The sequence below is a fragment of the Physella acuta genome, unplaced genomic scaffold, assembly GCF_028476545.2.
Source record: "Physella acuta isolate Inbredline_101_S28 unplaced genomic scaffold, ASM2847654v3 ptg001054l, whole genome shotgun sequence".
Classification (NCBI taxonomy): Eukaryota; Metazoa; Mollusca; class Gastropoda; family Physidae; genus Physella; species Physella acuta.
This window is the reverse complement of record NW_026732571.1, coordinates 16,427-41,219: the sequence shown is the minus strand read 5'-3', so window position 1 is coordinate 41,219 and position 24,793 is coordinate 16,427. Positions and strand designations below refer to the sequence as shown.

At 36.4% G+C, this 24,793-nt stretch overlaps 1 protein-coding gene across 1 annotated transcript; it reads left to right on the top strand.

Annotated features, from left to right (window-relative positions):
* Window positions 1–4,421: 4,421 nt before the first annotated feature.
* On the top strand, window positions 4,422–24,170 carry LOC131955088 (protein PRQFV-amide-like). The gene is made up of 2 exons (XM_059319045.1): window positions 4,422–5,841; window positions 23,373–24,170. The coding sequence occupies exons 1-2, from the start codon at window positions 4,440–4,442 to the stop codon at window positions 23,393–23,395; spliced, it is 1,425 nt and encodes a 474-aa protein (XP_059175028.1). The 5' UTR covers window positions 4,422–4,439; the 3' UTR covers window positions 23,396–24,170.
* The last annotated feature ends 623 nt before the right edge of the window (window positions 24,171–24,793 follow it).

Genomic DNA, 24,793 nt, shown 5'->3' with positions numbered 1-24,793 from the left:
TGCTAAACCGAAAAGTCTCGAGTTCGAACCCCCGGGCAGATGAGGCTCGTTAGCTGGGGATAGCCACACTTCTAGGAGAGACAACTCCAAAATTAAACAACTGCTGCCTTGTAGTTTGTTCTTGGTTGGACAAAAGCTATGGAAGCAAATCCAATAAGAAAAGCAGGCTGAAATCGGAGTCAATGGCCTCAATGGCGCATAACCAGTTGACACGTAACACTCAATTGTGTTGGAGGCGTGGTCGAATCGGCAAAAAGCTCATGGTTGATAGATTCGAACAAAGTCTCGAGTTCAAACCCACTGGCAGATAAATCTCGATCCCCTTCAACACTAATAATTAAGAACGAAGAAGAAGAATACCAGACTTGACTTAAACCACACCTGACTTAGACCTGACTTAGACGACCGTTCATCGACCCATTCTTTGATAATGACAAAGAAAACAAAGCTAATGATAGACGACGTGCAGCAAGCCAATGAGGAAGAAAATATTTCACACGCAAAAATCTTCTCAGCTTAAAAATTTGATTCGTGCTTGACAATAATTATGATGTCCCTATAATTGAATGGATATTTCCGATTTTTTGTTTTATTTTTAGAAAAAGAAAAAATTCCCCATATTTGAATAGGAAAAATTGTTTGATTGCTGTTTTTTTTTTTTAAATTTAATATTACCAAATTTAATGAAGTTTTCGCAGACAAAAATAGAGATCTAGAAAGGCTAAATATACTGATAGACCTACTAATAAACATACTATGTGTATAGTAAATTTTAAAAAACAACCCTACAGTAAAATAACAACGACTAACTTATTAAACAAGATAATCTTCTTCTTCCTCGTTCTCAATTGTAATGTTGGACGTGGTTTCTACCAGCAATGTTACGTATTTCGTATCAATAAAGTATGCCCTGTATTTCGTTCATTGCGATTTCAGCCTGCTTTTCTTTTTGCATTTGCTTCCATAGCCTTTCTCCAACAAAGAACAAACTACAAGGCAGCAGTTGTTTGATTTTGGGGTTGTCTCTCCTAGAAGAGTTGCTGTCCCCAGCAACCGAGCCTCATTTTGAAAGGAAAAAATTGGTTGAAATTTAAGAAATATCTTTTGATTTTTAAAAACCAAAATTTCGTATTAAATCTATATAAAAAGAATTTAAAAAACAAACAGTTATCAACAAGTTGTTAAAGCTACCCACAGCCAATCGCATTGATTTAGCACTATATAGAATAGTCAAGCACCCACTATTGAGTTTATCCAGCTCTAATGGGTACCCGGCTCAAAAATAAGGTCGGCTATTCTTGTAACGGGTCATACAATATATTAAATACCCAAGTTCAAAGGTACACTCTACTCCACCTGCACGTCAAATCTTTATGGTGCACTTCTCATTTTTTTACCTTCGATTTCTTGTTGATTTCAAATTTAATTACCTAATTAGAATTAATTGGCAGGTAAAACACGTGTTTTTTTGTAGCGCCACGACAGCACAATAACGCATTCCCCCCCCCCCCCCCTCCAGGATGGTAATGCTGGTTTAAATATCACTGACAGGTCAGGACATCAACTCGTCAGGCTATATTATTTTGGTAAACATTTTAAATTAGTTATACTCAGTAAGTTGTTACTATTTGGTTTTGATGGAAGGCAGGTATTTTTCGAATAAAATGTTTTTCCCTATATTTATTAAGTGTGGAACACATTTTTTAGATACAAACTTTTTGCCAACGATCAGATGGTCTTGTACGTCCGTGCTGTTAAAACCAGTCGACAACCCGAGTGTTTCTTTCTCTGGCGAAGTGCTGAGACACAAAGGGAACTAACCAATGGGTAACTCTGAGCCGAGGATATCTCGGTGATAAAGAACGCCGGAGTAATTGCCCCTTAATAGCAGTCTTCTGCGTTTGGGGATGGAGTTATCGACAGGGGGAGGTTCGAATTTGTTTCCGGTTCGGTATGCGCGCGCATAAGGCCTCCAGGCATGCGCGTAACTCTACAATTTGACTTTGTGGGGGATTACCTGCCCTTGGTATGTCTATTCTCGTTCATTCATCCCCCCCCCCCTTTTTTTTCAACCACACACAATAATACCTAAACACAAGAATGCTAGTAATTTTACCAATTATTTTACCAAGATGTAGGAAGCAATTTATTTTCATAAAAGTACTTCAGTTTTTAAATTTGAAGCAATATTCCTTCTTGAAACACCCACCCACCCATACTCACACACATAAGCAACCACTCCTCCCCCACCCCAGGTTCTAAATAAATGAGGGAAAAAAACAGCGTGATCATCAATGAACTTTCGTCTCCTTGTTCGTCCTGATAAAAAGACGCGAATAAAACTCATCGATCTGTCTTGGCCAGTTTGATGGCCCACAAATTACTAATCGAACCACCAGAAACCAGAAGTGATTGGGTTTTTTTTTCTTAGTGCGGCCATCTTGGCCAGACCTGCCGTCAGGGCCATCGTAAAATGGCCGTAAAACAAGAACAAGGTTAATCACACAGATTCTAGAGTTTCATGTATACAAGAAGTGGGATATACAGATATATATGAATTAGATTAGTTTGATACAATGAACGTTACGTATATTTACGAATATATCATTTCACAAAAACGCATATTTATTTTCTATATATCGAATGATTTGTGGTTTGACTTTTAAATTTTCTTAAATAACTAACCATCGGTACCCGTTTCACGTGAATTATAAGCCTATATATTTTAAAATGTACTTGTTTGTGAAAAATAATATATGAAATAGTTATTGGTCAAAACGCAATGTGCTTTACTACACGCTGAACGATATTAGTGACAAAGCAAAGAAATAACCAATTAGCTAAAAAAACATAGCATAGGCACACACTGATTAATAAGTGACTTAAATGATTCCGTTAAAAAATCTGGCTATTCAATGGTCATTATGTTTTTTTAAGTAATTTGCATTAGTTTGACTGATAAAATTGTATATATTTCATAGCGTACGTCTTGATGAGTAGATCTATAGATCTAGATCTAAATCAAATTTGAATGAAGTAGTTCCTTTCTTTATAGTCTAAAATCGGAAGATTCACGTATAAAAAAAACAACAAAAAAACATTTGTTTGACTTGGTGTGTCTCAATCCCGCACCATCTGCAATTCTATAGCTAAACAAACAAAGATTTCTATAAAATAATTAAGGTCTGAAATAGTTTAATATAGAAATTCTTATTGGAATAGATGCTAGAGTTCTAGAGTAGATAGAGTCTAAATCTAGATCTAGATCTAGGTCGTAGCTTCTAAATCTAGTCTAGTTTTGTGCGTAGATTATCTAGTCTAGATCTAGAATCTCTAGATCTAGAACTAGAGATCTAGAATTTAAATAGATAAAGTACATGTTATAAGTTTAGTTCGAGAAAATTGTATTGTATTGTATAGATCTAGATTTCATAGCGTACGTAGATCTATTATATTTGAATGAAATAGTTCATTTCTTTATTTTATTCTAAACTCTGAAGATGACGTCATTAGTTTCGTGCTCTTTCCCTAGTGAAAACCTTATGCGACGTTATTGTTAATTGCGTTCTTGTCCCAAGTATAAACACTTTTCCGGTTGCATAATTAAAATTGTTTTTCTACATTCGAATACGCCTTTATTTTTTCTTCTTTAAATAAAATTGTGGTTATACATTTAAAACATCTATCATATTATTTTCAACAAAATTCCGTATCAAGTTCTCATGTATCGCTGAAGATTCTGATGTGATATCCTGCGAAAATATTTTGCGGACAGAGAGAGAGAAGTTCGCACATGGGCTTTTATATATTAGGATGTAAGGGAACATACTTTTTTATCGCACTATTATACGTTATTATTCATGTTCATTCGGTGCGCAATAGTTTTAAATCATATAACTATTTATTTTAAAGTAATAAAAATGTTTCAATAACAAGCTTTTATGTAATAAAGTAATAATGCACTAAAAGGAGAAAAGATTTTCTTCAAATATAAGAAAACACTACTATTTAAATAACCATAAAGAAAAGCGTGGGTCTTTTCTCAAATATTAGTAATGGTATTCACCAGATAATAAGGTGACCCAAGTTTTTCTTTATAGAATTTAAATAGTAGTGTTTTATATATATTCAAAGACAGTTATTTATTTTCTCCTTTTAATGAATTATTACATAAATGCTCGTTATTAAAACGTTTTTTTGCATTTTTTTTCTACAAAGTACATGCAGATCTGGTGATTCTTTGCTAGTGTCTTTAAACTACCGACCTTAAATAACAAACTCAATTGCGCAAATTTTTGTGCGTTATTTTTGGGTGCGCATTTTTTTCGATACGTATTTTTTTGGTCATCGAGAAATACAGCCGTTAATTTAGTCGTCAATGTAATTGATAATCAGTATTGTTTTTCATCTCCACAGAAAATTGAGCAACATAAAGCAGAATGTACTTCGTAAAGAAAATGTTTTTAGACTCCAAACAAGTTCTCAGTGTAACTGTTCTTCAGTTCTTCATCCTCTACGTCATCAAAGACTCGTCCCTGGCCTCCAAGTCTCCAGAGGTACCACAGTCCCACGCCCGTCCAAATGTAGCTCCTTCAGGGACACTAGGAAGTGTATCACAACTTAATTCACTTTCACTTCAGAAACGTTCTGTTTATAATTTGGAAGATGTTAAAGACTTAGATTCAAATAAGAAGGAAGAGTTAGATTCGACGGAATGGAGCAAAGAGGAGTTAGAACCTAATATGGATAAGAAATGGAAAAGTATGGCGGTTTGGGGAAAACGAGATGCAGATTCAGAAGTCGAAAAGAAATGGAAGCAAATGGCAGTTTGGGGAAAACGAGATATGGACCCCGAATTGGAAAAGAAATGGAAGCAAATGTCCGTTTGGGGGAAAAGGGATATGGACCCCGAATTAGAAAAGAAATGGAAGCAAATGTCCGTTTGGGGGAAAAGGGATAGTGATTTAGACATGGAAAAAAAATGGAAACAAATGTCCGTTTGGGGTAAAAGAGATATGGACCCTGAAATGGAAAAGAAATGGAGGCAAATGGCAGTTTGGGGAAAAAGGGATATGGACCCCGAAATGGAAAAGAAATGGAAGCAAATGTCCGTTTGGGGAAAAAGAGATATGGACCCCGAATCGGAAAAGAAATGGAAGCAAATGTCCGTTTGGGGGAAAAGGGATATGGATCCTGAAATGGAAAAGAAATGGAAGCAAATGTCCGTTTGGGGGAAAAGGGATATGGACCCGGAAATGGAAAAGAAATGGAAGCAAATGTCCGTGTGGGGAAAAAGAGATATGGACCCCGAAATGGAAAAAAAATGGAAACAAATGTCCGTTTGGGGGAAAAGGGATATGGACCCGGAAATGGAAAAGAAATGGAAGCAAATGGCAGTTTGGGGTAAAAGAGAGGATATACCTGAAACCGAAAAGAAAACGGAAACTGGATCAGTGCGTGTAAAAAGAGAAAGTAGAGGCTCAGGAAACGGATGGAGAGCCTTGTCCGCTTGGGGTAAAAGGTCAACAGACTCTCAAATCGATAGGTCAACAGACTCTCAAATCGATAGGTCAACAGACTTAGACGTTGAAAAAAAGTGGAAAGAAATGTCCGTTTGGGGAAAACGTGAGAAAGAAGACCTCGAAAAGAGATGGAGGGAAATGGCCGTATGGGGAAAGAGGAGTAACCCACGCGCTTCTTCGAGAAACTGGCAGCATTTACTAAACATTTGGGAGAAGCGGCCAAGCTGGAGTACCGGCTTCAGCAGCTGGGGAAAGCGATCAGGAACAGACGACCAGTTCGATGTTAAGGACTACCTGCTTCAAACAAAGTTAAACACAGGTGCGTGGCAATACTTTCTCGAATCTTTGATGTAAGCTTTTGTCTAACGTTATTTCATTTCTAGAATTTGTCTCCACCTATTGTATCAATTTATTTATCCCCATTGTTTTCCGAGAATTTTTTTTAGTTTAATTAATAATAATGATTCTCTAGATTTTGGTCTTGACCATTTGTGTTTATCTAACCCTATTTAATCTCAAAAATGTGTATTGGCCATTTTTCTTTATCTAACGTTATCTCAAAAACGTGTCTTTACCACTTTTCTTGACGATTTGTCTTTAAGTAACCTTATTTTATCTCAAATATTTATCTTGACCATTTGCCTTTTTCTAACCCTATATTATCTCAAAATGTGTCTTGACCGTTTGCCTTTATCTAACCCTATATTATCTAAACAATTTTTCTTGACCATTTTCTTGACCATTTGTCTTTATCTAACCTTATTCTATCTCAAAATGTGTCTTGACCGTGTATCTTTATTTAATCCTATTGTATCTCAAAGTGTGTCTTGACCATTTGCCTTTATCTAACCCTATATTATCTCAAAATGTGTCTTGACCGTTTGTCTTTATCTAACATTATTTTATATCAAAGATTTGTCTTGACCATTATTTTGTATTTGCCTTACGTCAATCTCTTTACTAAAAAACACATTACAAATCAATTGGTTATAGACGTTTGTAGAATATTTGTAAAATATGCAATAAGAATATAATTAGAGAATATAAATGGATGTTTTGAAATGTAGGTAAAACTATTCTTGAAAGTTTATTCAAATAGGGTCCTAAATTACAAGGTTTAAAAAAAGGTAGCCTACTTGTATGCGGTTCCATTTGAGTAAAGCTTATAATAAAAAATAGAGATCAAAATGTTTTCACACAGGATTTAGGATTGGTTTTTACAGTGGAAAATAGTCGGATACTGAAGGGGCTGGTGGGGGGATGGGGTGAATGGGACCTCAGACAGTTGGCGTCGGTGAGGTGTTTAAGGTAGGTAGAGGATGGTAGAAGCTGTGAGGATTGTGCGATGGACGGATAAGTAGTTGTTTGTGCACTTTACTGCAGAAATACGTGTAATTTTATGGACGGAAATGTACTTTTGTATGTACTTTATTGAAGAAATACTTGAAATTTAATGGATCAATCAATTCTCAAAGAGTGAAGAGGATAAAGGCGGGAGATGGGGTATCGGTAATAGCGTTGTTAAAAAAGGTGGGGGGGGTGTTCTTTTTGTTTAGCTTTTCTTCCGAGAAATCGTTATCCAACTGATAACAAGGTTGTCTAGTGTATAAATAAAATTGATTGCTTACTTTTTACCATTTGCAACATTGCTTACTATTAAGTTGATACAAGTTTAGTCAATACAGTGATGCTTACTCTACATTTAAACAAGCAGAAAAATATGCAATAATTTTAAATTATTTAGATTGTTTCGTTGCTTAGTTTTTGGTGATGTTCTATCTTTGTCGCATTTTTAAAGTCAAGTACAAGCCTATTAGGACGCCGTAGTCTTGCGGTAAAAAGTAAAGGCGGCTGGGTATTGTGCTTACCACACTATCCCTTTATATGCCGAGGCCACATAAACTGGTGAACTCTACTTCACTTACTCCTTATTTGAAAAGGGAACTTTACTACTTTTTGCAAGACTAATTTGTTTTATTTCATCTTCTGAACAGAGCTCTAATCCACCTCTCGCTAATTTCAGCGTCAGTGCTATGTAATTCTCCTGCTAAACGACTGCCTTCATCTGTTAAACGTACATTAAAAACCTTCAATTAAAGTAATAGTTTCAATGTGGCTGCTTTAAATTTGTTTTAAAGACATCATTGATACTTTGGCTGTCACTTAATATGGTTGCCTATCCCAGATGTAATCAAAACATCTAACTCCGCACAAGTATTACTTTCCTCATAGAAATAGTTGTTATAATGGCATCTTGTTCTTTGGAAAAATACAGATTTTTTACAGGGGAGGTAATTCGTATAGAGTATAAGTGTAGCAAGGGAAGTAACCCGTGGGAATATCTCACGTTACCGTGATGATTAAATGAGTTTACATGTCACTCAATTAACGTCATCATCCACTATCGAGTTTCTTGATTTCTCAGGAACGTGTTAGATTGTCATAGTTTTTTTACACCTGAAATTTTGTCATAGGTTTTTGTAAAACCTGTAACATTGTCATAATAGACATGAAAAGCTGGTTCCAAATGGTTCAAAAATGTTGCCAGAAAGCAAATTTTTCAACCAAACTGAATTTGCTATAACATTTGTGTAATAAGGAAAAAATTACTTCCGGTTTCATTAAGGATAGAAATAGTCAAAGAAATAATTACTAGTAATATAACAGTAATTTAGCAAACACTTTTATTTTTAATTTGGATTAGTAAAGTCAGGGTGTTATGGTGATTGGGGATGTTATTTTATTTAATACAAATACAATACTACGCTGTACAGTGTATAGTATACACCATAAATCACTATTGTATATTTTTATCATGGAGACATTTTTTTCTGACTTTTATTGTTTTACTCTCCCCTGGCATTCCGGTTGACTTCAAGGAGAGGTTAATGGTAGTTTTTAAAAATATTTGAATTGATAAAAATAATTCTAAACGACTTTCAACATGAAAATGAGTGTAATTGATGGTTCCCAAACGGCTTTAATTTTTACAAATGTAACTATAATTTTATCGCTTGCCATAATTTTAAAAAGATTTTTTTTTAAATTTAGAATGATTACATAGACTTTTGCTACTACTGTCTTCTGCCACATAATGCATGAAGAAATTCATTTTACAAAAATGAGTGATATCAGCCGAAAAAAGGGTGAAAACGTAAAAAGCATTTCATATATATATATATATTTAGAGAGAAAGAGAAAGAGAGAGAGAGCGAGAGAGGGAGGGAGTTAATGATCCTATCGCTTAAGGGGCACCACTCTTGATCACTTAACAATAATATAGCTACAATAATAGATCAAATTATAAGTTTTTGATTTAAGCTTAGCTTGAAACCGGCCAGACAGACAATGTCATTGAAATCTATCTCGTTGAAGTGTAATCAAGTAACCAGTGTACAAGAATATTGCAGACTACAAATAACCCGTTCGTTCAGAAGCTACGACGCTTTAGAAAGAATGGAGGTGGTTTACTTGGACGTCCGCCGAATCTTTTAAACCTGGTCATCCGCCTTCACTCCCCTAGTGAAATATTCATTTGCTAGCAAATAGTTCTCAATTAAACAATACTATAATAGACGACGTGCCTAGCGGTAGAGAGCTAGACTGCTAACCGAAGTCTCGAGTTCGAATACGGAACGTCCCTGAGTCCACCCAGTTCTGACGGGTACCTAACTTAGGTTAGGGAATCAAAGGCGGCTAGACAAAGAAAACACTATTCCCTTCATATGCCGAGGTCAATTCTACTTTATCTGCCACAAGTGTAAAAGGCACGAACGTGATTAAGATGAATAAAATAGACGAGCCGATCCGCGGCTTATCATATACCGCTACTTAGTTGTTTTATTTTCTACTTTTCAGTAAAACATATTTTGTGAATTCGACAGTACCAATGCTGCCACTGAATATATTTGCTTTAAAACACTATCAGTAGCTCGTTAAGGACGACAACCCCCCCCCCCTGCTTTCCCCAACCCCAACCCCTACCCCACCCCTACCCCCGTGAAAGCAGCATCCTCTTAGTTACCTCCCCTAAGTTTAAAATAGTTTTAAACTAAATTATCTGCCCCTAATAGCCGTACCTAAAACCCGCCTCTACGATTGTAAACATTTAGCGTGAACCACAGCTAACCAGACCATGTAGGGGTGGGGGTGGTAGGGAGCGCGCTTACAGCTTGGTGTTTTCTATGGTCTCCAAGAAGAGCATTATATATGTAGATTTTTACAAATAAGATAAATGAGATATTATAATTGTTATACGAATTCTCACGGTTTTAAAAACATAACTTGTGCTACAAATTACTTGTCTTATACGACGGAGTGACAACTCCAAACACAATAAAGCAGACGCAATAGATTGTGTTTTAGTTGTCACAAATACTGCCAATGTGAAAATATAATTTTTTTTGTAAATGGTAATTTTATGTCCCTATTGACATTGCTTGATTCAATTTAACTCACAGACTGACTTCTATAGTATTTTAGCTACAAATTTAGACTGAAGTCTATAGTATCTGTAGCTACAAAATAGTAGCATGTGTAAATTAATTATGAAAAGAAAATGACAACCTTGTTCTGAGAGATATTTAGTAGTCTGGGTTGGTGGTTTTTATGCGTACAGGTCAGCGTGGTCTAATATTTCACTTCGGGACAGAGTAATTTCAAAATGATCGCCGGAATTACGGGTTGAGGTTGTAATATTAATATTTTTAGTAATGAACATGATGAGTGACGAATGAGTGTTGTGTTGAAATAAAATAAAACAGGAGAAATGGTTGTCAGACAGACAATGTGACTGACCGATTTCAGGTCAGTCTAGAGGTTAAGGTCATTTTAAAGGTTAGAGACCTGAATCAGTCTTGGTGCAACTGTTCTTGGAATATAATTTTACAAAGAGACAGATGTACTGAAATATCATGTCATATAGATTTTAATTATAGAGTTTATGAATACCTTATTCACAATTAGAGCTATCAGTGACGGAAAGTATTTTCCTCTTGTTTCTTTATTTTACATGACAGAGATTTAGTTTTTGCCAAGATTAATCTAAAATTTTTAACAGTTAAAGAAAGCAGATGACAAAAGAAGTGCGCGTAGTTCGTCGTGGTTCTTAGCAACACGATTTATCTTGTGGCTTTATTGGAAGAAAAAAGAGGCAATTAGACTTATTGGGTCAATGATCTTAATAAACGTCTTCTTCTTCAACTTTTTAAAAGCTTTTATTTAATTTGCTTCCTCTGTCTGTCTATCCGTCTGTCTGCATTGAAACTGGCGAGCGAAATTTTGATCTTTTTTAATCGACCAATTTCTCTAAAACTTGGCACGTTGGTCAAAACCCGATGACAATGCAATCTGACATCAAATTTGACTTAATTGGGAGCTTAATTAATTTTTAAAGAATAAATTAAACTCTCCTTTATAAAGTACTATTTAGCTCGCTATTATACACACATTTTTCTTTTTCGTGTGGTGCGTGATTGTTTTTAATCATGCAACTCTATTGTATTAAACCTTTAAAAGTGCTGAAGAAAAAATACCATTCGGGCATTTTCCGTATTCGTGCAAGTGTCTTTCGGGAATTATGTGTAGACACCTTCCCTTCATATGCCTAGGTCATAAAATATGTGAACCCTTCTTCATCCGGCCACCCCTATTTAAACAAAATCTTTCTATTATCTCACTTTATGAAGAAGTTTGGTTCAGGATTGTTCTCAGTTGCCTCCTCTATTTAAACAAAAATCTCTCTTTTATCTCCCTTTATGAATTCTATAATCTTTCTGATTTAAAAAAAAATATATATATATTTAATACTTGTGTATTTGATCAACCGCTGGGGGCAACATTAGATCTTGTGCATCTTGTGAATCCGCCCTTCATGCCTGTAACAGTTACTCTCCATAATTAAATGATGAGACACTTGGCTAAATTATTCCTGCATTTACTTCGGTTAAACTCCGGTGATAAATTTGGGTTTGTTCGCGAGTTATCTTCCCATGTGATGGCGAGGCTCTGGCTGGAGGGTTGTGCTGTATTTAATTGGATGGATGCTTTCGGTAACAAAAAGATTGTTTCATGCTATTTTTGTTTTTTTAGATGGCGGAGGTTGGTTGGAGAGGGGGGGGGGGGGATTTTTAAACTGCGTTTTTTTTTTTTTTTTTTTTTTTTTTTTTTTTTGTGGGTGACCCAGGTAATGTTGTTTATGATTCGTGGACGGTTTTGCGTTTTTTGTTGTTAATATGCTACGACAATCGTCAAATAAATATTCATTTATTATTTCCAGATTGGATTCAGCAGGTTGGTTTTTGATAGGAAGAAGAGGGGTTGGGGTTTGTTCAGTGGTGTTTACTGCGATTGTAAATAAAGATCTTTTTGGATATTCAGCTTTTTTGCGCAGCAATCTAGAAAACAACAATTAAATTAGGAAGAATTATTTTTTGTGTAGACCCTTACATGTCGATCGAACTGATATTTGACAAGGGTAAATAACTCCGACGGGATAAATAATTGTCTTGTTTACTCAAGTTAGACGTTTTTACTTGTAATCGAAGTTGACAACTACGATACTTCCAAACATGTCAAATATTCAAAAAACATTTAAAAAATAATAATTATAAAAAATTCCCCGAAAAAAAGTTTAAAAAAAAAGACTCCCCCCTCCCCCAAGGTACGCCCCTGCCCCCCCCCCCCCCCAAACACCAACAACCCACCCAGGCATCCGGTGACAAACCTGACCTTCGTCTTTCCCGCCAAAACGCGGGCAAACGAGAAAGACAATCTGCCCTAATGGCCACCTAATCGCTTCCACTTGAAGCCAGACGAGCCGGACACACCCTGGCTAATATCGCCTGCTCAATTTCAGTCACTTAGAGGGTGAGCTTCGAGTTGGTGCCACGTACATCGACAGCGCTAAGAGGGAAATTGACAAACTAGACGGGGCGTCGAGTAAGGTGCTTGAGACGTTTGTGTTTGATACCCAGCTACCATGACAGCAGATCAAAGTGCTCCTAAACTCATAGAGCTAAAAGCGTCGTCAAATTTCAAAAATATTTTATAATTTGCAGAGCAAAATGCATTGTATAACGCAAATTGCCAAACTATTTAGCATGAAAATAAAATAGAAAGAAAAGATATTTGACAATTAACGAGGTGTCGTGTAGTCGTACCTAAATGGAAAGAGTTTGAATCCTGCTGTTTTTCAACTAATCGTTTCGAGATTATGAAATAAAGTTGTTTGCGATTGGATTTCGGAATCAGCTAAACCCATTTTTTTCTCTTTTTGACGTCACTTTTCTAAGCACTAGTGAACTTGATTTTTTTTACCTAGAACAACTAATTTCTCCGCTGGTGTAACTGTAATAACGGTTTAGCATTCATTTAAATTGTTTTTCAAATATTATCATAACTAAAATTTAAATTTGTGTACTGTATTTTAGCATTATGGATAATCACGGATTTAGTTGAGTTGTTCTTTAGAATTTGATGCCAATGTCTTCATGGTCTTCTTTGCCTTTTTCTTTTTCGCCTTATCTTTCTGTACACCATTGACCATTTAGAATATCCTGCAATGCTTTTGTATCTTTTACTAGTTTTTCCATTAATTTCTGTCTCTTTTCTGGTAGCAGGTTTCAGTATAACCGTATTTTGTATACTTCTACAAAAGTGTTTTCCTATTAAACGTATGAATTTAAGAGAAAGAATAAATATCGTGAAAAAAAAATCAGGCTTGTTTCAAAAATTGCGATGTTTGCTTGAACGACATTCAAAGATCAATTCGGCTGTTGACTTTCAAAAGACTAAGTAAATATAATGTTCTCACTCGCTACATTCTTACACCACAGTGAAGTAATGTGTAATCGTTTTTGTCAACTTATCAAAGATCACATCCTACTGTTGACAATGCTAACGTATTTGCGTTTAAAAAGTGGAGGGATGCGGGTCGTAAGCGGCCCGCAGGTTGGTCGACTGTGCACACTTGAACAAAAATTGATTAAATAGAACCCGTATAACAGGGAAAATTGCTGCTAGTGTCAATAAGGTTAGTTTAGTTCTGTCACATTATAAATGACAGTCAATGCGAGGCAGAAAAATGTGTTGTAGATGAAGGTAGAGCGATATAGTCACATTGAACAATGGAGTAAAAGTGACCGACTACATTAGTTTATGGAGTTAATTAGTTGTGTGTGCACAGCTAGCAAGCATGTTAGAGGAGACGCTGAATTAGCAGGCTTACAGGTTACAGACAGACAGATGGACAGGCATGCTGGCAGGCAGGCAGGAAGGCAGACAGACGAACAGACAGAAGAACAGACAGACGAACAGACAAACAGGCGAACAGACCAACGGACCAACAGACGAAGAAAAGAACAGACGAACAGACGAGCTTATAGACTGACGGACAGGCAAACAAAAAATGACTAGCAAACAGGTGAAAGATAAGTTAGCAAAACCGTTAGACCGAAAGAAGACAGAGTTATATCAGCAGGTAGTTATGTTTTCAGACATTCAGGCAGTTAAGTGAGCAGGTAGACTTACAGTATGACAGACAGTCAGGTTTACAGACAGACAGAAGGTTATGTTCGCAGGCTAAGACAGTTAATTAAGCATGTTAGCAGTCAGACTGACGCGTATTTTTTGCAGGCTGGCAGTTATGTTGCTGACAGTGAAGCTAGAAAGAAACCAGTCTAGTTTGCAGGCAGACAGCTATGTAGCAGGGAGACAGTTAAGTTACTAGACACATTGACCGGGGCTCCGCTAAGTTAAGTTTGACACCAGACCAAACGTCATATTAGCATTTCAAAACCTGAAGCTAATGCCATCCTTATCGACATACCTACTCGATAGGAAATGTCCAAAACGTCAGGTTGGGAAACTTCATCCCCCACCCTCAGCAGAGGCGTAGCGATGGGGAAGCAAGGAGGGGCATATGTCCCCGGGTGCCACCCTTAAGGGGCGCCAAAATGGGTTGTAAAAACAAATTAAAATGTCATTTTAGCTGCATTTTTGCAGTTTGAGGGGGGGGGGGGCGCAAATCAAAAAGTTGAAGTGGGGGTGCAAATTGAAAAGTTGAGGGGGGGGGGTGCAAATCAAAAGTTTGAGGGGGGGGGGGGCAAATTGTGCAAACTGAAAATTTGCTCCTGAGGAGGGCGCCAAATTGAAAGTTTGTCCCCGGGCGCCTCTGACCCTCAGTAAATTCACCCCCCCCCACACACACAGTCAAATCTTTAGCTCAATGGTAAAAAAAAATAATAATTTAAAAAGTCTTTTTTTTTCTTTCGCTAATTTGCTTCATTGGTTAACAGAATGCGTGTTTATGTGGAACCAGCTAATGGGGAGCGTGGTGACGGGTCCGGTATTTTAAATTATCCTGACACTCCGGAACCACGACGCCAACCGAATGTCATTGGGCGCGTCACGAAACGGCTAACACAGTCAGACGTCGTGATTCCAATTTTCTGGGGTATTTTTAAACTTATTGTTAACGGCTCCTCCCTCCCATCCTTATCCCCCCACCCCCCACACTATTTTTTATTTTATTTTTATTTTTAAACTTGGAATAGAAACAAAAAGAGGGTTAGCAGTAGAAGAAAAGTAGAACTTATATAAGTGTATTAATTAGGGATAGAATGTTTGATTGAAGTGAATTATTTAGTGTTTAGTTTAGTACTTATAGTTCATATTGTTCGATTAAAAGTGTATAGAAGTTGAAATATGGCATGGGTGAAGATGTAGTGGTTGAATTGAGAATATGGAGCAGTTTTCGTAACAAGAGTCTAGTTTGTGATTTTTGTAAATCTTGATTTTTTAGTTAGTTTGTTTTATTTAAAGTTAAGTTTGGGTCAGGGTGGTGGAGGGGGGTGGGATGGGGTTAATGTTAGCTTTAGTTTAAATGTTGGGTTAGATTTGAATTAGCGTTTGATCTAAAATATGGTTTAGACTATATTATTAGGGTTGGGTCAAAATTAGTATTTATACTACATAAACGGGGTCGCTTGGTCGAGTCAATAAAGCTCCTGGTTGCTTAACCAAAGTCCCGTGTTCGAACCCCGGGCAGACGAGGCTCGACTGCTGGAGACAGCAAATCTCCAAAATCAAACAACTGCTGGCTTGTAGTTTGTTCTTGGTTGGACAAAGGCTATGGAAGCAAATCCAAAAAGAAAAGCAGGCTCAAATCGGAGTCAATGGCCTCAATGGCGCTAAACAAGTTGACACGTAATACTTAATTTTGTAATTCATTGTGTTGGACTGGATTCCCAGGGAAAAGGAAGGTGGGACGCTTGTTCTGTTGTTAAACGGATTCACTACATGTACTGAAATCCTTTTCTCGTACACGTTCATTGGAACATGACTGATTAATTCACTAATCCCTAGTTAATCTCTCGATAATCTGACACATCTGATACAAGGACAGGCGGGGAATGTAATGAGACAGATGCTGTGATAATGGCGTTGTTTGCTGTAATTAATTTTGGTAATTAAATAATTAATGAAATTAATTGAAATAAAAAAAATAGATTGATGTAATTATCTGTGAATGTAGAGTTATCGGAATGTGTGTGTGTGTGTGGGGGGGGGGGGTATATTGAGAGTTATTACGGTGGAGTGGGGGGTAAGTGGTATTTGTGTGTATGTACCGGAAGTCTTAATAAATCACATACGGAAATGGGTAGATGCGACCGGAAGTTTGAGTTTGGAGTTTGTGATGACGTAATGATGTTGTTTTAGATTACTGCTTCCGTGGGGAATTATCTGCAAATATTTGTCAAAACTCGCCATACGTTATCCGAATTTATCGCTCAATTCATCGGCGGTTTTGGGAATTCCTGTGTGGGTTTCCGGGTATTAGATCGCTGTATGCGATCAAATTTTGTTACTAATTGATTTGTTGTATAATCATGGCGTTAATTAAACTAAGCCTTAAATTTTAGGATTGAGCTTTCTTGATTACGGTCATTTTGGTTAATTGTTTATTTTGTTGATTGGATTTTTTTTCTATTTTAACTAATACGGTTGGTTAAAAATATATTCATTGTTCTTTCCTAATCTAAATTTGTGTTGTATGCTAAGCAAGTATTATTTTTTTTAATTAAAACGAAGCCAAAAAAAAAATGATATTATTTTCCTGAATGTAAGTAAGCTAAACAAGTATCATTGTGTACTTTAAAACGAAACCAAAAAAAAACATAAATATTATTTTTCCTGAATGTAAATACATGTAGAGAGACACGTCTTCTAATGTTGATGAAATTGACCACATGAATAAAGGGACATTACAAAGAGACATTTGTAGAGACAGCTGTCGAATGTCAAAGGGACATAACCTCGAATTACTAAAATATCTCTAGCTAAAGTACAATTATATCTAGCGCGTACATCCAATGTTATGAATTGAAGTTTACGAACAACAACATCCGGTTTACACATTTATTTCGTTAAAAGACACGTAATTGAATAACAGGTATGTTATTCAGTCTGTCAAGGCTACTGTATTTAGCCAACCCGACAACAGAAATTATCACAATCCTATTTTTGACCTCGATAACCGAATTAGCATGTCACAATTCATAACAATATTGATATAACAATCGCTTTGTTTTAAAAAAATCACTTTTTTAAGGTATAAAATAAATTATCATCTAAATAGATGAAATAAATTATAAACATCTATTCGTAATTTAATAGACTCCAAATTCCTTTTTTTTTAAAAAGTCTACTTTTACGTATGAATGCTATATTATGTATGTTGCATGTCCCCTTGATGAGATTAATGTAATATCGTATGATCTCGATTCTTTTTTCTCCTGTCAGATATGATATTCTTGACATAATTTATCATCAACATCTAGCTAATTAGGCGTAATTGTTCTATCAATGCTAAGACAAGCGTTAATTAGTACCACGCGCGTTTCTGCTCATGAATTGATCTTTATCAGGAGTCGCAGTGTATAGTACAATGTTTGATTTGTAAATTGTTTTAGTAAATTATTTGTTTGTGTAAATAAACTGTTTTCGGTAAAATTCAGACGCAGTGTAAAGTAATTTTAGAAGTAGATGCTGGTTTAATATAGAATTTTGTAAGATTTAGTTTTAAAATGGGATTTTATAAACACAATTTGGATGACAAAGCTGGCATTTTACAACTTTAATAATTTTGACAGCTGCTTGGTCAGCAGACAGTATAGCAAGACAGCAGACAGTATATCAAGACAGCAGACAGTGTATCAAGACAGCACATATTATATTAAGACAGCAGACAGCAAACTCGATACCTTCGGGATAGCAGCCAAATGCTCTAGCGTTCGACCACGCCGTTCCAGTATACCAACAAGAGTCGTCATATCTCAAAAGAATGTTGATCATTTAAGGACGCACATCCTCAACAATATCATTTTGATCGCAGATCATTTTTCATTGCATATTCGCCTTACGAAATATGCTTTTGTTTAGGCTTCATGAGAGGGACTCCCTGATAGGGACCCCATATCAGAGAAAACATCATAGAAACCCCATGTCAGAGACCCCATAAAAGGGACCCCATGTCAGAGACCCCATAATAGGGACCCCATGTCAGAGACCCCATTATAGTGACCCCTATTTGAAACCCTAACTGTAGGTTTCCGCATTTAAATCTGCTGTATTGAAAACGTTCAATACCAAACTAAACAACTAGTCCCTGATTCGATGTTTAAAAAGTTTAATAGAAAAACACGTTTTAAAAATTCTCCATAAAAAAAACATCGTGATTAATTAGTTTAAGGCTGTGTAATTCATGTTTTAAAACCTCTCCTTCAAACAGCATCACTCACACGATATTAATTGACAGTTATTGTCGAAAAGGGAGTTAATTCCCAACACTAATGATCTCCCTTTTTACTTGTGTTTATTAATTGTCTCCCGTGCAGTAAGATCAACAGCCCCTCAACACACTCAAGAGAAGACTTGACAGCGTCTATAAGTGACTGTAAATGTGAAGTAAAGTTTACTTTTCAAACTTGACGGTCTATAGGGCAAGAGAAGTTGAGTTCACCTGTTTCTGTACTATGACCAGCCGCCTTTAACTTTCCCTAACTTGAGTTAGGTACCCATCAGAGCTGGGTGGACTCAGGGACGGTCTACCGACTTGAACTCGAGACTTAAGGGTTAGCAGTCCATCTCTCTACCGCTAGACCACTCCGTCCCACGAGTGACTGTATTTTATCATAAATCAAAGTTAAACATTTTGATGCCAGTTTAAAACGGCATGGTCAGGTGATAGAGCTCATGGTTGCTAACCCGAAATTCCCGAGCTCGAACTCTCGTTCAGATGAGGTTCGTTAGCTCGATACAGAAACTTATCCATAACTCGACATATCATTCCGGTTGCTCGTAATAATAACAAATAATAACAAATCCTTAACACAAAAGTCAAACCGAAGTTGCGCTCCTTTTCGACAGCTTCTACAATTTAAGTTGGTACCAACCGTGTTGCTTAGTTGTTGTTTTTTTTTGGACTATTCCGTAAAATGTAGAGAAAGGGATCATCCTTTGGACAATACCGAAAAATGTATAGAGAGATATTATTGTGCAAGAGCAATCCATGATATCTTTACTTAATGTTTTAGTACGCGCTACAAGAATTCAACTTCCCCTGTGAATTTATTGTCTCTCATTGCAAAATGAAGACATATATACATCAGTCTGATGATATGTAATACACGTATATAATATAACTAATACAACGTTGTGATTGAATATTAAAAACGGGTATATGTTTTTGTGAAAAGTTTCGCCCGTGAAATAAATATTGCTAAGTGGACAATTTTCTTGAGCTGTTTTCCTTAAAGCGCATGCGTCGCTGAGTTCTTTTGTTGACCTTAATAAGCATGGACCTATGCGTGGGCTGTAAGGGGAGAGAACTTTCACTGAGAGTAAGGGAGATAATTGCTCTTGATTATCTAGACCTAGTTTGTAATTATGAGGCATTGGGGTTGTAATTTTGTTGTTTTTATGATCGATCTGATTGATTTTTTTTTCTTGTTGCTGTTGTCGTGTTGTGTTTGAAGTTGCCGTCGCGGGTGTGGTAAGTTTGTGTTTTGGATGGAGTTGTCGATCTTTTCACGACACTGTGTGAGTGACCTAGATAGGGGAGAGGGGGGGGGTACAGCTCGTGCGGGTGTTGGGTGTGTGGGTTGTGTGGGGGGGGGGGGAGGAGGGGGGAGGAGGGGGGAGCATATCACGTGATCACGTGGTGTTGTTTTGACACAGATAAACATGTGCAAAACGTGACCAAGGGGTGGGGGAGGGGGGGGGGTGGAAGGTGGGGGTGGTCGTGTGGCAGAGTTGATATTGATTTAAACACTGCTGTAGTCGGTTCAAATACATGACCAAAAACTAGTGGCTAAAGAGATAGTTTGATAAGCGGTAAAATAAAAAGTTGAAACTTCATATGCTATATATATATATATATATATATATATATATATATATATATATATATATATATATATATATATATATATATATATATATATAACGTCTGTAAACAAATGAGGATGTATAATATCTGTCTTTGTATTTTAGCAATATGGCCTGACTAAAGTAAAGTTGACTTTTACCCCTCCCCCATCGTCACACCTTGTCACAAAATCCAGACTCATACAGCCAGTAACAAGACGTCACAATTCTCTTAACGCCAACCACCCCCTGCCCCCTCTGTTTTTTTTTTCGCCAAACCCAATCTTGATTTTTGAAGAAAAAAAAACATTGTTTTACATTTAAAATTTTTTAAACTACATAAAATGTTATTTTTCTGTACAAGGCTAAGTAAGTGTGAATGGTTATCCTACATTAGGAAACTGGTCAACGTAATAAAAACAAAACAAATTTCATGTTAGTTATCTCATTACCCCCTTTTTCTCTACCTATCCTTCCCAATTCCACCCCCCCCCACCCATCTTCTCCCCCCCCCCCCCCCCCTCTCGGTTGGCCTCTCGGTATAATTTACATAAGACTCTACAAAACACGGACCGACCAGGGGACTCTACTCTGTTATTGTTCTACAACAACCTGCCCCGACAAGGGAAAGAACCACTTTCCCCTTTGACAACACTTCCCGCCGTCATTAAGTCCCCTGAAAGCCTATGATTGGGGTGTTATTTGTATTGGATGTGCGTTTGATGACCTCACGGAGGAGGCGGGCGCGGGTTTAAGTGCTCACGTTACAAGGGGGAACATTGGTCATTCCTGTGGAATTACCTCAAGATGGCGCTAATTATATCTGGAAACTATTAATCACTGCGATAAAAGAACTGGTGATTAATTATAGTTCTATAGCGGGTGATTTCGACCTAAAATAAAACAAGATTTATAAAACAAGACTTTTTCTACAATGGATTCGCTGTTTCTATTTATTAAACTCCAACGTGTAATTTTAAGACTTTAACTTCTACATTTGTTTTTTATAAGTTTGAAAAAGTAGAATTTTAGTTGCTCTAGTACAGGGGTCTCCAAACGTTTCAGTCCGAGGGCCGCACTAACTATCAAATTTCAGTTCGGGGGCCAGTTTCTTCCAGGCATGTCTTTCATTTTTCTTAGCGAAGTTCCTCAGCCATCACCAGCAAACGGTTTTTCCTTTGACTAAAAGATCTCCGTGGGCCGCATGAGAGGACTTCGCGGGCCGTTCCGGCCGGCGGGCCGTATTTTGGAGACCCCTGCTCTAGTACATTAATTGAAATCTTAAAATACAAATATTTTTCATTATAGTTATTTCAAATGAATTTTAGCCTGTTGATCTTTCAGTATTTAAAAATATTTAATTTCTTTTTTTTTTTGAAAATTAATGGTAGATGAAAGTATTTAATACCATACAGTAATAAAGTAATGTGCACAAATATGCATTAAGAAAATGATAATGTGTTGGACCCCTAAACTTAAAGATGTGACATAAAAAATGCAACTTCAGTGCTAGAGGTCCCTGAGTGATACAGAATCATTGATGTTTTTCTCTGGAGGTGGGGGTCGCACTTGGTGTTTTTCTCCTGGGTGGTGGGACTCGCATTTGGTGTTTTTCTCTAAGGGAGGGGGGGGGGCTCGTACTTAAAATTTCGTGTGGGGGTAGAGGGATGAGAAGAAGGACACTGGTTAAGGTATGTATTTTCTATACTATACAAATAATTTTCTTTTCTATTTCGTGCCTCCCCCCCCCCCCCCCGCCTGAAAGAAACACTACTAGGATCTCATTAGCTGTAGCTTATCTCCGCTTGAAGCAACAAAACTAATGGGTCAAGGGTCATCATAGAAAAAACCTGAACTTAATACTTAAATCTTGACGCTCTAACACCCGACCAGACTGCCACCTTCTTTTTTAATTTCATCAATTAGTCTAGTCAGGGGCAATAACCTTTTCTCAAGAAAAAAAAATGTATTCTATAAATAGATCGTATGCGATAACAAGGTTGTCGCCCCTGGATTTTTAGTGTTTTCTCGTTTAACGTCGTTTTTAATACGACGTAAAACGGGTAATGTGTTATAACAAGACAATATGTTATAAAAATCGGAACCTGTAAAATGTTAGAGAACTCTTGTTTTTTTTAACAACAATATTACCTGTAAACTTTACTTTCTCATTAGTTTTATGGTTTCATGTGCATACATGTCCCTAATTATAATCGCTGCTGGTGACCTTTGTCAATTAATTATGCTAATTAAATTCGATGAAGTGAATAGGCCATGATTGTTTCCATCCACAAATCATTAATTGAAATAAATGAAGTTTGATGTTGAGGCTAAATTTGTGAGAGGTTAATTAAAATTGTGTTGCTTGTTTGATGCTTTCAATATGTATGTGGGTCTTTCAATGTGTTGGTCTTTCAATGTGTTGGTCTTTCAATGTGTTGGTCTTTCAATGTGTTTGTCTTTCAATGTGTTGGTCTTTCAATGTGTTGGTCTTTCAATGTGTTGGTCTTTCAATGTGTTGGTCTTTCAATGTGTTGGTCTTTCATGGTGTTGGTCTTTCAATGTGTTGGTCTTTCAATGTGTTGGTCTTTCAATGTGTTGGTCTTTCAATGTGTTTGATGTGTAGTTCTATTAATATGTTTGTTGGTGTGTAGGTCTGTCAATGTGTAGGTCTGTCAATGTGTAGGTCTGTCAATGTGTAGGTCTGTCAATGTGTAGGTCTGTCAATGTGTAGGTCTGTCAATGTGTATGTTAGTGTGTAGGTATATAGTGGGAAAGAACGAAGGGTTTATGAACTCGGACTGATCATAATTGATTTTTTTCAAGTAATCATTAATAAACAATAAAACATCGTTTAATCAATTAATTAATTAACAAAATGTTTACTAGTGGCCAAGACAGTTTTATGTCTACTGGTCTATTTTGTGATTGCTGACAGCGCTAGTTCAGTGTAGCAATTGCCCTTTCAGACCTAAGACTTTGATGGAGGAGAGTTCACATGCATTTTTTAAACTCGGCATATGAAAGAATGAGGAGACCAACTCAATGCCCAGCCGCTTTATACTTTCCCTGTGTCCGGTACCCATCACAACTGGGTGGACTCATGGACGTTAATAATAATAATCACGAATATTGACCGAGTTCCGAAAATAGACATTCAGACTAGCAGTCGAGTGGTCTAACACTCGACCACGCTGTGTCAAGGCTTAGAGAAAGGGTTACTGCATTTTCTAGAGTTTTCAGGAAACATAAACTAGGCCTTTGCTGAGGGATTCGGCCATTTCAGAAGTTTCTAGATTCCGGCCTTCGTCTTCGTACTTAATTCTTTTATTGCAGAGGATTTATTCCAACACAATTAAGTATTACGTGCCATATTGTTATGCTTGACCCCTTTTAACCTAAATATTCTATTTTTATCCCCAGCTCCTGAAGAGATGATGACGTAATATGGACGCTGCCCGAGGGTGATCCTGTCGGGAACCACCCCTCACACAGCTGCCACGGCGGTGATACCAGCCCACTAAACTGCAATAACTACAACATATTTTAACACAACTCGATTGGAAGTTTTATTTTTGTTACTTACCTCCCTTGTGTTTTTGTCATTCTTTCATTAATTTCAAATTTTGAAAAATAAGATCGAAAGATGTATTGAAATCTGAATTAGGTGAATTCTTATTAAATTTTTTATACGAGAGTTAATCAAGAAAACATTTAACAAATGTTAGTGGTTATATTAAGTTCAACATTTTGAACAATCTTTAATAAACGAAGGTTATTAGTTGGTGTGTACTTAATACTTTTACCCAAATCATGGAATGTAGGGTCCTTTGTTGTTATAATTTTAGTTTTAGTAAAATCGTTACGGGCCTGTGGTTAACTATTTTTATTGTAAGTGGTTTATGAAATAATAAAATTTATTTACACAAAAAATAAAAAATAAAAATTCCGTTTCAAATTAATCCTAATTATAGCTGCGATTCTTTTAATTGTTAAAGTATTTAAAAAATTAATTATCATTTAAGTGTTTCCAAATTTTTACATTTTTTTCGATAACAAAATACATTTTTTTGTTTTCTTTCATTTTTAATTTTGACATTTGATTTGATCAAGTTGTGTTAGTTGTTTCAACTGGTTTGTTCAAAATATTTTTTCTGGATTTTGGGCAAATTTTGTCTCAAACACTACAATTACTATTAAAACATGTTGTCTGAAGTGATATTCTTGTGTTTGTTTTCTTTTTCCGTTTAGTTTAGCAATGTTCATGTATTCTGAATAGTGTTGGCGACGGTGTCAAAAATGTTTCTCGCAATTAATTAAAGATTTTAAAAAATGCATTTAAAAGTTTTAATAACAAGCTTTTTAAAAAGAAAATTAATACAATAGAGTTGCGTTACTAAAAACAATGGCATACTAAATGAACACGAAAAATGTGCGTATACTAGCAAGGTAAAAAGTCTTTAGATAGAAAATTTTAATTAATTCTTTAAAAATTAATTAAGCATCCAGTTAAGTATTTGATGTCGGACTGCATTGTCATGGGGTCTTGACCCACGTGCAAAGTTTCATAAAAATTGGTTAGTTAATAATGGTCAAAATTTAGCTCATCCGTTTCGACCCATGATGAGGAAGCAAGGTAAATGAATGTAAATAAAGTAAAAGCCACACACGTTTTTCATCCAATCATCTTAAGAACAATGATTTGTTTTAGATCCGCCTCTTTTCAAATATGCTATAGGATACTTAACAAAAGCAGTCCGCAACCCGTAAAGAGTTAAAATTATGGGATGGAACTAGCTTGAACCCTTCAAGACGGCTGGGCAAAGTGCTGACGACACCTTCCC